The sequence below is a fragment of the Gouania willdenowi genome, chromosome 6 (genome assembly GCF_900634775.1).
Source record: "Gouania willdenowi chromosome 6, fGouWil2.1, whole genome shotgun sequence".
Taxonomy (NCBI): domain Eukaryota; kingdom Metazoa; phylum Chordata; class Actinopteri; order Blenniiformes; family Gobiesocidae; genus Gouania; species Gouania willdenowi.
This window is the reverse complement of record NC_041049.1, coordinates 4,982,845-5,000,113: the sequence shown is the minus strand read 5'-3', so window position 1 is coordinate 5,000,113 and position 17,269 is coordinate 4,982,845. Positions and strand designations below refer to the sequence as shown.

The following is a 17,269-nucleotide window of genomic DNA, read 5'->3' as shown; positions in this document are numbered from 1 at the left end:
AAAGTGTATTTTGTGCCTTAACAATTGGACTTTAAAAAAAAAACCCGTCATTGCACTGATTTACGTCAGATATTTGTTTGGACCAGCAGAGGGCGTTGGTAACCCAGTGGTCGGTTGGCATGCAGCTAATCTAGCAGTGAAGAAGAGATGCTATGCTAGCAGACAGAGCTAATAGAAAAACGTGACTTTTACAGATATTCACGTAATATTACAAATATTCTTTTGGTGCAAAAGGGGCAAGGAATCATTTATTAACATGTAACATTAACATGTAAGAGTAGAAGGCGGCCAGAAAGAAAGTAGTAGCAGATTCTGCCCGCCAGTACACTGCTGGACAAGAGAAGGGATAAATATACTCTGCTGTTTAAAAGAAGTACTGCGATTCAATTTTCAAAGTATTGATGTCAATCGTGATACCTATGAATCAATTTTTAACTGCCTTATGATTAATCGTTACATCCCTAGTAATGAACCTGATATCTGATGATGGGGAGATACTTTGTAATGGGTAACAGTAAAAATTAGGGATGTAACGATTAATCGTAAGGCAGTTAAAAATCGATTCATAGGTATCACGGTTGATATCGATTTTCTGACAATTGAATCGCAGTACCTTTTTTAACCAGCAGTGGGCGCTATCCGGAAGTTTTGGCGGCGGGCGGAGTCTTCTAACACTTTCTTTCTGGCTGCCTTCTACTCTTAAATATGTTAGTAAATGATTCATTACCCCTTTAGCACCGAAAGAATATCTGTAATATTACTTGAATATCTGTAAAAGTCACGTTTTTCTATTAGCTCTGTCTGCTAGCATAGCATCTCTTCTTCACTGCAAGATATCTGCATGCCAACCGACCACTGGGTTACCAGCGCCCTCTGCTGGTCCAAACAAATATGACGTAAATCAGTGCAATGACGGTTTTTTTCCGTCCAAGTCCAATTGTTAAGGCACAAAATACATTTTCAGTTGCACTTTTAAAAGAAAAAGAACTATTATGCAGTTTTGCATTGTTTATTATAGAACCAGAATTTAAATTAATAGGCTTCATTTTCATTTGTATTATTCCTTTATTTATTTAATTAAAGATTTATTTTTAGTTAAATTGCATTGTTTTGAATAGTTTACCAAGGAATTTTTTTGACAATGAAAAATAAAAGGAAAATAATACAGTATTTTCTAGTTTTTTTCCCAAAAAAAAAATTTGTCTACAGTCCCATTTTGTAAATGAAAAAATCGTGAGAGAATTGTATTGTGAACCCAGTATCGTGAATCGAATCGTATCGTGAGTTGAGTGAATCGTTACATCCCTAGTAAAAATAAATGAATAAATAAATATTTACAAAATATTTTGGTTGCTTTGGATGATTAGGTTTGGTAATAACACAATTTTATCATGCTTTAGTTTGCCAGATTTTGTAAAGCTCAGCATTCTCCTGCTTTGTGCAAAAAAACAAGTAATTTTATAAATGCAATTCAAAGTCATTTAGATTTGCATGCAGAAGACTTGTGACAACAATATGAATATGTTTCATTGTGCTCTGCATCTGCATCAAGTTCTTTCATCTAAAAAAATCTGTATAATACTTCTTATTATACTTTTAAAAGTCTAACTTTTTCTGCAGAACCGTAAACACAGTCTTTATATTTTAGTCAGCATGCTGCAGAAACCCAGAACACACTGAAACCGAGACGTGCAAAAGGCAGAACTCAGTGAAGGCGTGAACTTACTTTCTTTGACTTAAGGTCAGCAGCAGAGCCAGAATGGGGCCGGAACACGGGAAGAACACAGCGAGGGATTATGACAGACAAACAGATGGACACACAGACAGACAGAGACACAGACAGAGAGACGTCATGCCTGGAGGGGTAGAGTGCAAGCTCCACCGCAGTGTTATAACAGAAAAAAAGACTTTAACAGAGAAGTCTTCTGAACAGAATCCTGGAGAAGTTCAGCACAGGAGACTTAAACCAGAAAACAGCAATAACCTCCCAGATGGCTTTAACTCGATGTGGCTTTGAACAATCTTCAGTTACTATTTGTTTGGTTTAGGATAACGTTAAAATATCACTCAAACGGCAAATAAAATGAACTAACTATAGATTTACATTAATTGTCAAATTCAAGCTGATTTCAGATCCTGGGTCTGGATAACCTACTAGTGATGCGTAACCCTTTCTAGCTGATACAAAAAAAAAAACCTATCTTTTTACTTTACTTTTTGTACGTAACATTTTAAAAGAATTTACGCCACACCAACCCGATACCCTAAAAAAGTGTCCCTCCAAAAATGCAGTTTTACGGTATTTACTCTTACTATAAGTTTGTCATTTATTTGTGATAGTTACTTTTTTACATCTGATAAAGTTCAAAATGACCTTAAAAAGACTTCTTACAAATTATATAAATCAGTATCTAACTGAAAGAAAAGAGTAGAATGAAAGCAAGGGTGAGGACAGTTAAAGGAAATAAAAAATGGATGGAAAGTAGGAAAGAAGGAAAGATCAATCCCTTTATGAAGGCATAACATGGAAAGGAAAGCAAAGGAAAAGGACTAATCGAAGGAAGGAAGGAAGGAATACAGTATGGACAAATAGTGGAGAGAAGAAATGGACATCAGGACAGTGGGAGGAAGAAGAAACAAATGCGTAGAAGTTTGGATGGACAAAATGACAACAAGAAGGTCAGGCAACAGAAAGGGAAAATAAATAATAGACTGAACTAAGACTGGTAGAAACCAAGGAAAAATAAAATGTAAACAGACAAAACGGTGAAAAGACGCCAGAACGGGAAAAAGGGGAATAACATACTAAAGGAAGACAGATAGACAGAGAGAATGAAGCCAATGAAAGAAAACAAGAAGATAGAATTAAGTAAGAACAGGTGATGGAAAGCAATGCTGAAACGTGAACAGGAGAAAAGGAAAAGAGAAAGAAAGACAGCTGAACGGACAACGATAAGGATGAAATATGGAGATATAATGAAAGGATGAACCACATGATGGATAGGAGAAGGGATAGAGAAGTATAGAAAGGATGACAATGTGTAGACTAAAATTGGTGGACAGTAATTTGTTTTTTGCAAGAGTTGTACTATCGTCCCTAAACCGAAGAAACCCTGTATCCTACTTGGAGGTGAAGTTGTTCAAAAGCCAGATCTTGTTAAAGACCTGTGAAGGAGGTACCACCTTTTCCTGTGTGGAGGACAAAAGTTAATGATGACATCTCACACTCAAATGTAGCTCTTGAACATTTACTGAGGCAGCGCAGTATGTGTGTGCATGTGTCTATACCAAAAAGAGCCACATTAGAGCCAAGGTTATTTGATTGCAATGGTTCACAGTGTGTTGAATAGTGAGAAGATTGTGTGTTAGACTATACATGTGTGTTTTTATAGTTTGTATGACTGTATGTGTGAGAGGTTGACAGAATCATGTGAACCATTGTGTTTTAAGGGTGACGGAATCCTAGATTAGAAACCTGGTGAAGGAAGACCCACAAACCAAACACATGAACAATGTTTGGTTTGAGGACCGTTTGCCAGAGGAGTCCCATACCTATAGCTAATGAAAAGAGAATAAAACCTACTTGGGAGTGGGACGGATTTCTTGTCCATTCTTGTACCACTTTAGCTCAACGGTAGGATCGGCAAGGTCCACAACCAGGCGGATCTTGCTGCCTTTGTCCACCTGGTACGCCGGCTCCAACTTCTTGGCAAAAGCTTGGAAAACACACAACAGCATGAAAAGGAGAGGCCAGATCTAAACATGACCAAGGAGTCTGCCGAGTTCTCCACCTTCGCTCTTCTTCTCTTCTTTGGGAATCTTCTTCATCCTTTTCAGCAGACCTCTCAAATCCGTGATGCCGTACGTGAAGGCGATTTTCTCATACTCATCCGGTCTCGCATTTTTTAGAATCTCCCAAACGTCAACCTCTGGAGTATCATCCGGTTTGGGCTCCCTAATGGTGCCAAATACGAGTAGACCACGTCAGTATCAGAAACTTATCCTGATGTTTGCAACGTGTCACGAGGAACCGCTCTGGACTAAAGGGGGTTCACACACCACCTACCAAAATGGGACTTCATTTCTACTAATACGATTTCTATTGTTCTTCTTACTATGTCCTGTTCTGGGTTCAAACTACTGCTCTGCAAAGCGTTCCTCAGGACACGTCACACAAAGGGATGGGTATGGTGAGGTCTCACCTTCAGTTCAAATGGTAACAGTAAAGCAGCAGCAATGCGATTAATGCAAACGAATAAAGGTTTGCCCATGTATTTAGGACAAAACCTAAACCTAGGTCATGGATGTTTGTCTCTTATTAGCCATAATTATTGTCGAGGCAATGTTCACACAAAAGTCTGAGCTTAGCTTTTCAATGTGGCTGCAGAAGTCTTTAAAGGTCCCAGTGTCACCATTTTTCATGCCACTGCTAAATAAAACTACTCAAATTCCCACCCACCCTAAGTAGTGCTTTCAAAAAGCATTTCTCATTATTATGTCCATCGTAACAACATTTTGTATTTTAATGAATAATGTTTCTCCTTTGCCGCCGCCGAGAACTTTTACATTGAGTTGGGTCCCAGTTTGGGCAGCAACAATAAACTTTTATCAACTTTTACAGCTATATTTAGCATTCTGTAAGATCTATCCAAAGACAATAAATCTAGCCACATTCATGTGCAGTTTCAAGTAACTTTTACTCCTCTCATCGATCAGCTATTGTGAAGCGCGTTTCAGAGCCACATCATGTTACCGAATCTTTACTTCACACACCTGAGATGTCGCAGCCTTGTGCTGAACACCCGTTTGACCACATCCTCAGATTTGATGTGGCAACTATGGCTCATGTGGTAGAGGGGTTGTCTTCTGATCAAGAGGATGTGAGTTCTTACCTAGGGTTTTACCTGTCTATGTGTTGAAGTGTCCTTGGGCAAGACACTGAACACTGAATAGGGTTGATACAACATGTTTGTGAATGACTCCCTCAAGCACAATGTCTGTTCCCAACTCAGGTGAACATTTTACAAATCTAGGTTTCCAGTAAAAGCAGTTTCTGAGCTTTTGGCAATGTTTGTTTCTCTATATACATGTATAAAGCTGTGAATACGGAAAGGCGTCTGATTTCAAACATAGTACATGGATTTCGGGAATTCAAAAACAAGTTGCTGTTGAAACTTGATTTATGATTACTGACAAATGGTAAGTGGTAAATGGACTAGATTTATATAGCGCTTTATAACCACACTGAAGCAGTCCCAAAGCGCTTTACATATCAGCTCATTCACCCAATCACTCTCACATTCACACACCAATGGGACTGCCATGCAAGGCGCTAGTCAACCACTGGGAGCAACTTAGGGTTCAGTGTCTTGCCCAAGGACACTTCGACACATAGTCAGGTACTGGGATCGAACCCCCAACCTCTCGATCAGAAGACGACCCTCTACCACCTGAGCCACGGTCGCCCCAAACTGAGTATTGTTTGGCACTTTCCTTACTGGATGTTTCTAATGTTATTTGTAGAATAATGTGACATGATGGTGAAAAATGGTGACACAGGAACTTTAATGTTCCCATTTTGGACCATAAAATGCAAGTCCAAAGGGTTTTTGTTTAAACTGGTGTACCAGTTTTCTATTCTTGGCTGACAGAAGTGACATGATTCTGCTTTTTGTGAGGTTAGAAATGGGTCTTCTGTACATCTTGGTTCTTACTGTGGATTTTATATTATATTTAATGAAACATTGGTTGTACCTTACAATTACCAGTAGATCAACAGTTCATCTTGACCATTAAATGCATAGAGCAAATCTAAGATGGACTTAAAAAGGGGCCAGTGAGTGTATTATATCTTTTGGTTTTACTGTTTTCTCTTAATGGCCATCCCTTTTTGCTCTAACTATCATAGAAGAATAAATCCAAAGAAAAAAAAGGAAAAATAAACTGGACAAACCTTTTGTAAAACTCAATACTAGACTCTCCTGTCCAGACAGGTAATCGAGGAGAAAAGACCAAGAAGAGCCTTTCTCCAAAAGGAAGGCAAAGATACATCGATCTTTTGGGGGTGAGTTTTATCTGAGGAGCCAAAGCTTTGCGGACATTTGACAGAGCTGAAATGCAGCATGCAATGACCAAGAATAACCTGTAACAACACATATCTAATAGAATAGGGATTTTAGAATCCTTGTGTTCCTCTTTTAAATGGGCCCATCCCTTTGTCAGCTGTTGGTTTAAGTGGTCACTCCACAGATGCTCTGAGGCTGTTAAAGGGTGAGTGTCCATGGAGTAGGAGATGTTAGGTGACATCTTGGTTAATAAAGACATCCTGAATATGCCCATTAGTTTGAATGTTGAACACCCACTCAGCTTTTTCTTTCAAAGACATTTTCCCAAATGTCTGAAAGGCAGGTAGTGAATAGTGTAAAGTATTATCATTCCATTCTTTGTTTGTCATCGGTTTATTTTCAAGCAATTATCAAGACGGCCAAAATATACATGGTGGCGCCTTGCCTTATATGTCTAAGTGGAATAAATGTCAGTGTAGTGATAACACTATTTTACAGCATCATTTCTCCATGGCCCACAAGCACATCCCTAATGATCCGAAATGGAGCTCTTTGCTTCATGAAGGTTATGAAGCGCTGAGCGTCACCTTGGTGATGCGAGGCCCATTTCCATCATTACAGAGTGTCAACCGAGCAGTCAGGAATGCTGCCTTCAAATGAAGTGTTACCGGACTACAGTAGGCCAACACTCTTGCTCGTCCAGTACCTAGAACTACGTGTCATGCTGGGGACGCTACAGGATTACGGTACTCACCCGCAGTAAGGTCTAATTAAAACCTACTGGTTTCTCTCTACTAACCTTTGATTTCTGAATATGTAGGGGAGAAGAAGAGATAAGGCCAAAATAAATTGATCGTTCTCCTGGTAAACACTGTCACTGACTCAGCCTATTAAGACCAACTACATCATTGGCATCATCCCATTCCACTGATTGTTTGCTTATTCCTCCTTAGAACTGGATATGACATGTTTTCAACTTTTCTTCTAATAACTTAACTGTATCTCTAATGTGTGCAATGGTCCATATTTAAAGGCACTTCGACATGTTTTCAAAGTGAGGCAAAAATATTTGGTGAATTATTTAGTCTAAACGCCAAATCCCGCAGATTCCATCTTTGCTCCGCTAAGGTCAGCTGAGGTTCTATTCCAATCGCCGGTGGATTTCAGCACCCACTAAATGCGTTTGTTTTCAAACCCAACAGTTACAACTGTGAGATCACAGGATAACTACAAGTTCACGCAATAACAAATCTATTGACAAAGCATGAGAAACACCAAGAAATTCATTAATGGTTTGTCGGACCTTGGCAATGATGGTTGCAACTGTGCAACAGAATGTGACATCATTTAAATGTCATTTCCCAATCAGGACAATCCCTGCATTGTGTTGTATTTTGATATCCACCAGATTTCTGTACGTTCAGTTTCTGGTTTGGTGTTATCTTAATCAAACGGTGTCAGAGAAAATAGAACTCTGCATTATACGCAGTGCATGCAGTGGATTTTGAAGGGACTAGAAGGGGTATGTACCTGCTTCGCATTGCATGGCGCGGTGGAATCTGATATGTAATTACCGAACTCTCTCCTGGTCATTTCTGGTCAGACTGCCCAAAGCAGGCCAAATACTATCGTACACTGATAGCATATATCAAGGTCTATGCATGAGGAGGCTCAGCTATGTTTTGACTACCACTATCAGCAACAGAACGTTGTTCTATTCATTCTACTGCATAAATGTCATTGTCACCCTAAAAGACCAAAATGTGTTTGGCATTATGTACCGTTAAAATCAGAAAGTTTTTTTACTTGAGAAAATTAATCTAAAATATTCTTATAGCACCCTAATCTCTTGTGTTTGGTCTTGTTTTGAGGTTCGCATTGGGCTCATACTTGTGCCACACTTTGAAAACACAATGTGTAAAGGTACCTACTGCTCATTCAGTGGCCTAACACATGTGAAGTACAGATAAAAAAAGTACATCCATTAATTATAAACTGGGGCTTAGAGACTGAAAATGATCAGATGCACTTGGGCTGGTTGGAGTGTGATTCTCACCGATGTTTAAGGAGACCACTAAAGTCAAGCTCCCCTGCATCCTCTTGTCCTTCACTGCTGTTGTTAACAAGGAAAGATTAATGAAGATACGATCAGAGATGAAACAGTCACAGGCACTAGAAAAACAATGCTAAAACGGCAACACAAAGCTACGGCCCCGATGAAAATCGATGCATTAGCTCCAAGCTAACACACGATTGATGCTTGCACACAAAACATGTGTGAAACACATCGGAAGCAATCCCAGACCATTTTTGCCACAATGTCTCTGCAGTGTTGACACAGCGACTTTGTGATAATGTCATGGATCTGGAATGCTTTGTGTTGCTTTCCATACACATTGTTTGGAGGGAGATTCAAAGTGCAAGAGTTGACCTTTGATTACACATTGAACTGGTTGGATTGTATTTACCTAGCGGAAAGGTTAATGACGTTATCACAACCAAATCGTGACACTGGGTGGTAAACATTTATGGCTTTATGAAGAAGTGTTTCTGTAATATTTCCTTCGTTCTTACATTTACCTCTGGTCTAATGAACATAAACATCACAAGATTGCGCTCTTTCGTTACCTTCTTTTAAAAGCAGAACGAATATCAAAATTCTGTGTGCCCTGTCCAGTTTCTGTAAAACAGTAACATCATACACATATTAATATAACTGTTTTTAAATGCTGTATGTTGAATACCATTTTCTTGAACAAACCTTGAATATCCAAGTCAAAGGAGCAGCTGTCAAACTTGTCCTTGTAGGTGACCTCGCACCTGTAATTTCCGGCATAGTTGTCTTTCGCTTTAATGATGTGCATCTCAAATGTATGAATCTGCCAGGAGAGGGTTAGACTGTATCGTAAATCATGGGCTGAGTAGCTGCGGCTCAGAATGGAGCTCTGGTTTTCTTTGAGACATGTTACCTTTGTGATTCGGTCAAAGGTCTCTTTCAGCTGAAGGTGTTTCCCTGTCTTACTGGCCAGATCCATCCACTTTCCCTTGAACCACTTGATAGTGGGTTTGCGCAGAAGATCCTTGGCTTCGACTTTGGCAACAAAGGTGATGTCCGCCCCTTTGAACACAAAGAATCATGTAAGTCTTGAATGCATGACCTATTCCAAGTACTGTGTCTGATTCATGAAGCGGATGTAGATAACTTCATGTTCATGATCACCCTGGAGTGGTACAGCCAGATCTAGGGTTATAGATTTGTATTGCAAGTTTTATATTGTAAAATCTTTAAATATGAACTTTGTGTCAAAGACAAATCCCCGGCTTTGATCATTTAGAAGGGTTAGTTAGACCTTAGGGCTTAGGTTTGACCACCTTAAAAGAATAGCTTGTTTGTATGAAGTAACGTAGGTAGGACATTAAGGGGGACAGATTATGAAAAATCCACTTTTGCAGTTTTTTGATCACATATGAGGTAACTGTGTCCACCTGCACATAAAATGTGAAACAAATCCATCCAGTCCTTTGTTTGTGGTCTGTGTAAGTCTTATAACACAGAGAAAATTGCTGTTTCAAATTTTCTAAGTTTGTGACGTCACAAGCTAAATCGGGAAAGAAAATACCATCCCCTTTGCTGGTAACTCCACCCATGGACTCCACCCTCAACCTGATGAAAACTTTTGCGAAAGTCCGCCATTGTTTTTCACACCAAACGTGACTTTAGCAACTGCAGTCACTTCAATCGCCCGTGATGAGTCGCTTGAACATAGTGGTACTTTTTGGTCACTCCATCACTTCATCGTTCCAGTGAGAGAGAGGGCTGATCAGTTCTTCCCCAGCACTTATCATAGACAGCGCCGCTTTTACGGTTTAAATGATCAACTTACGAAGTTAATAAAGGATATGTTCACTCAGAATGTAGGCTTATTCAAGAAGTTAACTGCTTTAATTTTGCCCCGGTAAGTTGAGCAAACCTCCCGCTGCAGCCGTGTCACTATAGCGAGAGAGAGGGGCTGCTGCCTCGGCTCTGCAGACAGTGAAGGACAGGGGAGTTGTCGCTTTAAGTCGCTTGAAAAGTTCAAATTTTTCAACTTTGAGAGACTTGGTCGCGCAGGACCTCTTGAAGTCGCGCCATTTACATTGATTTTGAATGTAATCTAGTCACTTCAGTCGCGTTCGGTGTGAACGCACCTTTAGTGTGTGCCACCCCGCGGAAGATAGGGGCAGGGAAGGGGGAGGTTTATGCAAATCCGTGGACACACTCCCTAAAAGAGAGTGCTCTCACAAAACTCGTTTGTATAACATGTCCCCTTTAAGGGGCGAATTCACAAAAGATTTGCTACTACCTTGTAAGGTTGCTAACAAGGTAAAGGCAAGTGGCCGAGACTGATTTTTAACAGAATTTCAAAATAAAAATCAATAAACCTAGTGAATTGATGTCATGAGGTCACAACTTAGGTCAACATTAGGTCACACAACTTCCTATCTGTGGTCCTGACACTTACCCACTTGCACAGTCCTACTCTCAGGTTTCTCGATCAGCAGGGTGGACAGTGGAGGGGTGTCGATGGGCTTTTCCAGTTCCTCGGGGGCCTGGCCCTCTCCCAGAGACCACACTGCTCATTGAGGAGAAACAATTACATTAAGCTAACGACAATGCAGTGAGGAGCTCTGACACCCAACACACACTTTACGTGTGTTATCAGAGTCACAATGACACAAATACTGAGACACACGATTGACATAAATCCTCACTTTCATCATTCACACCACATCCACAATCTCAGCTCTTTGCCACACGAAAAGCATGTGAGAGACAATGTGTACAAAAAATGTGCAGGATCGAATTTACTTTAATTACCATAAAGGAAAATGAAACCCTAACTAAACTTCTGGATGCACCACCGTGTTATTTAAAACCTCCAGAAACTACAGAAAAATATGTCTTTCTTTTGACTAACGCTGCTTTACCTGAGTCTTTTCTCTTCGTGGCTGGTACACTATCATCTAAACAAAGACAAAGAGAGATTTACAGCATATTGTAAGAAATAGTACTGTAAAGTCCACGGAGGCAAGCACACTTGAAAAATGTGACATTGACATGCAGGAGAGAAAGTGCAAGCAGTTGCATGAGGCCTCCCATGATTTCAAATACTTTTTCCATACTTACTGTTGTTTGAGAGCGAAAACCAGACTTAGATGAATGATTAATGTGATACGATTCCACATTAAAGTTAATTTCCTTGCTTATACATCACATATATACAAATGCATGTGAAAGCATTCCACATAAATGTGAATTTATGTGCTCACTCACATAATAGATGTAATTTGTGTAATGACATATTACATAAATTACACCATTACTTTCAATGGAATTTATGGTACTTTTAGCAGAAACATGGGTGTGAAAAATAACACAATATTGTTAATATATAATTTTAAATGACAAAAATTGTATTGTGTGTATTTAAACATAAATAGTTACATATAATAGTGATAAAAAAAGTCACATATATGTACATTTATATGATTATGATTGTTAATGTTATGTGTTTCCACACCAAATAAGTCAATGTATGTCATTATTGCCACATGGAATTATGTGTAAATACTTAATTTGACTGTGGTCGAATTTGTAAGTAATTAAACATAATAAATAAGAATTTATCAGATAAAGTGTTGCATATATCTTATGTGTCAGATAAATGTGAATTTATGTAATAAAATTCCACTGAAATGTCCATTAATTCAGCAATGTGACACATTAATGTAATTTTATTTCAATGTTTGCTTTTCATAATGCAAATTTAAAATGATGTTTAAAAAACGAATGTGAAGTTTTTTGACATGCCACAAAAACGTTAAGCAAAAATGTTGACATGACCACAAGCATTAATTGTTTACTTAACTGAAAGATCCAACCATCAAAGTACTTTGATGGCTGTAGATTAATGAGTTAGTAAGAACATACTGATATTCTCACAAAGTAAAGCTACCTTTAAAACACAGAATATGGCTGGAAACAAACATGTTGAAGACATGTTTTCTACATTCAGACAGCTGGCCACTTTGATTTCAACTAGCAGTTTGGTCGGGGGGAAAAGTGAGATGATGCTATGATTCAAAGCAGTGGTCTTACTAGGCAGCTCAATAGAGAGTTTCTTGATTGAATTGGAGTCCTCTGTGGAGAAAAGCACAGTCATGAAAAAAAAAAAATAATCAGGGTAAATCTGTCTATTTTAGATTGTTTAAGAAACGTTTAGCTCCAGTGCCTTGGCTGGGTGTTTGTAGCCTGAAGAACATTAGCATAAACGCAGAAAAGTTTTGTAATCAAAGGTATATTAATTAAAAATCAACCTCAAAGATAATAAATTGCTTTTTGAGGTCCACTGCCATGTATAAGAATTCTGACAATACAGATGTTGCTGGGTGGGCTCGGGGTGAAAGTATCAGGCTCGCTAAGATACACTTGTCACTGACGGTCAGAAGAACAAACAAAAGCTCAGAGATGTTACTAAATTTGTCTAAACACACTCATTTATTCCAGAAGGGACATAAACTTTGCTAGTTTAGCCACTGCTTTTATCACGCCTAGGATGACAGTATTAAGCTTATTAGCAACATAGCAGCTAACGGGATAAGCAGCAACTAAGATACACTCGTCAGACGTAAGGAAAGCTCAGAGATGCTACTAAGTTTGTCTAAACACACTCATTTGTTCCAGAAGGGACATAGACTTCACTAGTTTAGCCGCTGCTTTTATCACTTCTAGGATGAAAGTATTAAGCCTATTAGCAACATAGCAGCTAACAGGGTAATAAGATACTGTCGTCAGACGGAAGGGAAGCTCAGAGTTGCTACTAAGGTAATCTGAACAGTAAACACCCCACAGATATTTGACTAGTTTAACTCTAGCTATTAGCAGGTTTTGGAAGCAAGTATTAAGGTCATTAGCATCAGAGCAGCTAAAAGCTATAAACAACGGCTAAGATACACTCATTACTGACAGCAAGAAGACTGAATGAAAGCTCACAGATGCTACTAAGTTTGTCTAAATACACTATTTTTTTCCAGAAAGAACATCAATTTGGCTAGTTTCACGCCTAGAATGAAAGTACTAAGCTTATTAGCAACATAGCAGCAAAAGGGGTAAACAGCGGCTAAGATACACTTGTCAGACGAAGGAAAGCTCAGAGATGCTCCTAAGTATGTCTAAATAGTTAACACCCGTTGTTCCTGAAGGGACAGAAATTTGGCTAGTTTAGCTGCAGCTATTAGCAGACTTAGGAAGAAAGTATTAGGCTGTGTTTGAAATCTCGTACTATTCGTACTGAGTCTGACGTCAAAATGTGTATGTCGTGCTCTCACATTAGGTAGTATTAAAGGATTGAGTATGCGAGAAATACCCGAATGTATACCATTATAGGGAAATTTTTTAAGTATGCACGGTGGGCATACTAGTCATACTCAACTTCCCCATGATGCATTGTGAGCAGAATCGGCGTCAAGCTAAAAGTCAAACATCCCCTTTTCAAAACAAAAGCATCTCTTCTTGTCTTCCATTAGGTTTTTTTTTTTTAACACTTTTGTAAGTAGGGCTCTTGTTTTGAAGTCAACCGGAAGTTTTGTTAGTAGAGCAATGGCGGGTCCCCAAAAGTCTCTGAAATGTCGGCATTAAATGTGTTTCCGCAAGTTTTACAGCTCAAATGACCATATGTTGATATTCTACTTGCGTTCAAGACTTACAAAGGTGGCAAATTAATTTAGATATTTAGCCTCAGTTTGCTTCAGGTTTTTATCGTTGTAGGTTTGAAATGCTTCTTGAGAAACCTGGAAGTATACTTCAGTGGGAACGCTCATCATCATAATCATATTTATAGTATATAGTAGACAGTATATACTCATTGATTTTGTGGTGTGTTGTACGGAGCGTGACATTTCAAACACAGCCTTAGGCTCATTAGCAACGTAGCAGCTAACAGACGTAAACAGCAGCTAAGATACACTGGTACATTAAAAAGACTGAAGGGAAGCTCAGAGATGCTACTAAGTTTGTCTAAACATGTAAACAGAAATTAAGTCCCTGGCAAGTTTAGCCACAGTTATCTATCCTTCTGTGCTAGGAGCGAAAGACTATAGCTAGCATGACTAGCAACAACAAGAGGAAATATGTCATAATTTTGTTTCCAGATTGCAGTTAAAAAGTGTTGCTAATTCTTTAGAGTTAAAACTGCTAATGAATACAAAGTGTGCATGTTCAATGCTCTGATACGTCTTGTTTTTCTGAGGTCTGTAACACAACTAACACTATAACAAAAGTAGGTAAACACATTGCTGTGTCGTGGGAGTAATTTTTAAAGTATTTTTGCCCAATTTGAGTTTAATAAGGATGTGACCACTAGAGAAAATTATGGTTAGGGTAATTGTTTCTTGTTGGTACCAACCTGCTTTGGGTGTTGGGGATAGGGTTGTGGCTTCTGCATTATCATCATCTGTAATAAAGGCGTTGTTAAAAAAAAGACCCAATGGTAAAAAAAAAAACCTGAGAAAATCCATCAGGCCATTAAGGTGGTCGACCTCATGCGAAACTGAGAAAGGGTCCTGACATGCAGAGCAAACAAAAATACTAACACGTATTCAGCCTATGCTTATAAATACACAAACTGCTTTGTATTTGATTTGTAAAAAAAAAAAAGCAGAAGCGCTCTAACATCTGGTGCACAGACAAAAAAAACAGGTGCATCACAAAAATGTTGGTGATGAACAAAGCCATAGAAACTCTGTTGAGCCTCAGAGATCAGCCATTGTGTTTTTTTGCTGCTTTATATGTGGAGCTGGCCAGCTTGTCAACAATGTATGGTTGAGTTTGATAATATATACATAATACTGTATACATCTTCCATCACCTTTGAGCCCAATAGACTTATTTTAAAATATCCTTTTAGTTCAATTTGATGTGTAATTACTTCCCTTTAGGGCCAAGGTTCAAGAATATGAATTTATTAAAAACAATATCTGCAAGCAATTAAAGCAAAAAAGTGCACAGTCCATTGCATTTTGAAGCAGATAAGTAGCATAACGTTCATTGCTCAGGTATGAAATCAAGCGTTTGCACAGACATGATATTAAGTATATTCGGCTTTAAAAAAAAATGATGGCAACAAAACAACAATCAATAACATTCAATCAATTCTTTAGTCCTGTGGTACCAATAATAAGTTGATATAATTTATTTTATTTCTTCAATCCAAATCATTCATATCCAGATATTTAGAAAGGTAGTCTCCATTTCATTCCTAAAATTGTAATTATAAACCAATACAATATAAACCAAAATCCATGTCATCTCGTTGTTTTTTATTTAATTAATTAATTAATTAATGATTTTCTGAATCAAATCATTAAATCAATTAGTTTTTAATGAAATTTGAAGTCATTAAAATCAATATAATTGTGTCACTTTGTTGCCTCAACTTTTTTAAAGTAGACAAAGGTCAAATTTTTTATGTTTTTGCCATGCCAGTAACTGATTACTGTGTAAAGCTGCAATGATTCATTCCATCATTGAATGTGAGGAGCTAAAGATGCAGATACAAAGAGAGATGGGACCGATTCATAAATAAATACTTACCAACTGGTGGCAGAGAGCGCGGGCTCTCTTCACTTTTTGCAGTAGTGTTAGCAGCGTCTGCATGCTTTGCTGTTTGCTCTTTGACCTCAACCCCACCTGGCTGTGTTTGGCCTGAGCTGTTGTGGGTGTGGCTCGGCTCCTCAGCCGGGACCACCACCACCTGTACTGGTTCATGCACTGTGGGCACTGGTAGCACTGTGGGCTCTGTGGGCACTGGTTGCACTGGTAGCTCTGTGGGCACTGGTAGCTCTGTGGGCACTGGTAGCACTGGTAGCTCTGTGGGCACTGGTAGCACTGGTAGCTCTGTGGGCACTGGTAGCTCTGTGGGCACTGGTAGCACTGGTAGCTCTGTGGGCACTGGTAGCACTGGTAGCTCTGTGGGCACTGGTAGCACTGTGGGCACTGTGGGCACTGGTAACTCTGTGGGCTCTGGTAGCTTCCCATCAGTCTCTGCTGGCTCTTTGGCTTCTGCTACGGTTGCCTCTGTGTAGCAGACAAAGCGCCAAGCTGGAGCAGCAAGCATCAAGCACAAATCCCGGCAGCCTTCCAGGACAATGCTTGCTCAAAGAAAGGAAGTATGAATAATGTAATGACCAGATGAATCTGACACAAACTACTGGGAGTGGATTTGTGAAGGTAAATTTGAACAAGTGCATCTCAGTCTAGATGCAAAACTTTGTAAATATCAGACAAAATAGAAGACATCCTCTGTATTTATGCATTCATAACAGTAGGTGTGGCCAATTTATTCTGAATCAGCAGGTTTTGTAGATCTTGCATGAATGTGTCAAGCAAAAAACCTTCATAATTGTGCTTTTTTGTTTGAAACATCCTAAGATAAGTGATTGTCTGGATCAGACAAAGGTAACTGGTGGCCTAGAGGCCACAGGCTAATTTTGAGCACCCCTAAACACTCAAAACGACAGAAAATACACAAAATGACCACAAAAAAAGACAAATTGAAGACAAAAAACTAAACAACTAAAATTCACTAAATGACAAAAACATACATACATACGTACATACATGTGAGGTAAGGTGTTTTAAACAACAAAAATACACAAAATTACAATGTAACAGAAAAATAGAAAGTAGCAAAAGGTTATACAAAACAACAACAAAAATACACAAAAAAACCTACAAAAAACACAGAAATACAAAAAAAAAAAAAAACATTATGCAAACATATACAGGATGACAACAAAAACATGCAGAATGACAGAAAAACACACAAAATGACTCCAAAATCTTTGTTCTTTCTAGTATTAATGCTCAGATTGGTCTTTATTTTAAATACTGATTTTAATAATGTGGCCCTCAGATCAGATGATCATATTTTTGTGTATGTCAAAGTATGTTAAATATATGTGAGGTAATGTGTTTTACATTTTGGTATTAAAAAATAGCAGTATTTTGCTTCCAAAGAAAGAAAACATTAAATGTTAACCTAAAATTACTTTTGATTCTTTTGTAAAACTAAAAAATAGCAGAGGTTTTAAGTTTTTTGAAAACAAAACAAAACTATTCCATCTTCAAATTCAAACCAGGACCTCCTTATCGTTAAGCTAGCATT

At 38.5% G+C, this 17,269-nt stretch overlaps 1 protein-coding gene across 11 annotated transcripts in view; it reads right to left on the bottom strand.

Annotated features, from left to right (window-relative positions):
* The window catches only part of mybpc1 (myosin binding protein C1), a 40,964-nt gene that overhangs the window by 14,617 nt on the left and 9,078 nt on the right, over positions 1-17,269 (bottom strand). For 3 of the 11 annotated variants that reach the window (XM_028450202.1, XM_028450205.1, XM_028450206.1), the window contains 13 exons: positions 15,697-16,179; positions 14,510-14,557; positions 12,205-12,246; positions 11,034-11,069; positions 10,568-10,678; positions 9,035-9,183; positions 8,827-8,944; positions 8,694-8,745; positions 8,122-8,178; positions 6,865-6,873; positions 3,792-3,955; positions 3,584-3,716; positions 1,727-1,735 (listed from right to left, as the gene is read on the bottom strand). In XM_028450202.1, the coding sequence (XP_028306003.1) occupies positions 1,727-1,735; positions 3,584-3,716; positions 3,792-3,955; positions 6,865-6,873; positions 8,122-8,178; positions 8,694-8,745; positions 8,827-8,944; positions 9,035-9,183; positions 10,568-10,678; positions 11,034-11,069; positions 12,205-12,246; positions 14,510-14,557; positions 15,697-16,179 (1,411 nt within the window). Of the gene's footprint in view, positions 1-1,726; positions 1,736-3,583; positions 3,717-3,791; positions 3,956-6,864; positions 6,874-8,121; positions 8,179-8,693; positions 8,746-8,826; positions 8,945-9,034; positions 9,184-10,567; positions 10,679-11,033; positions 11,070-12,204; positions 12,247-14,509; positions 14,558-15,696; positions 16,204-17,269 lie in introns of all 11 variants that reach the window. The other 8 variants (XM_028450203.1, XM_028450200.1, XM_028450209.1 and 5 more) reach the window with 6 other exon arrangements.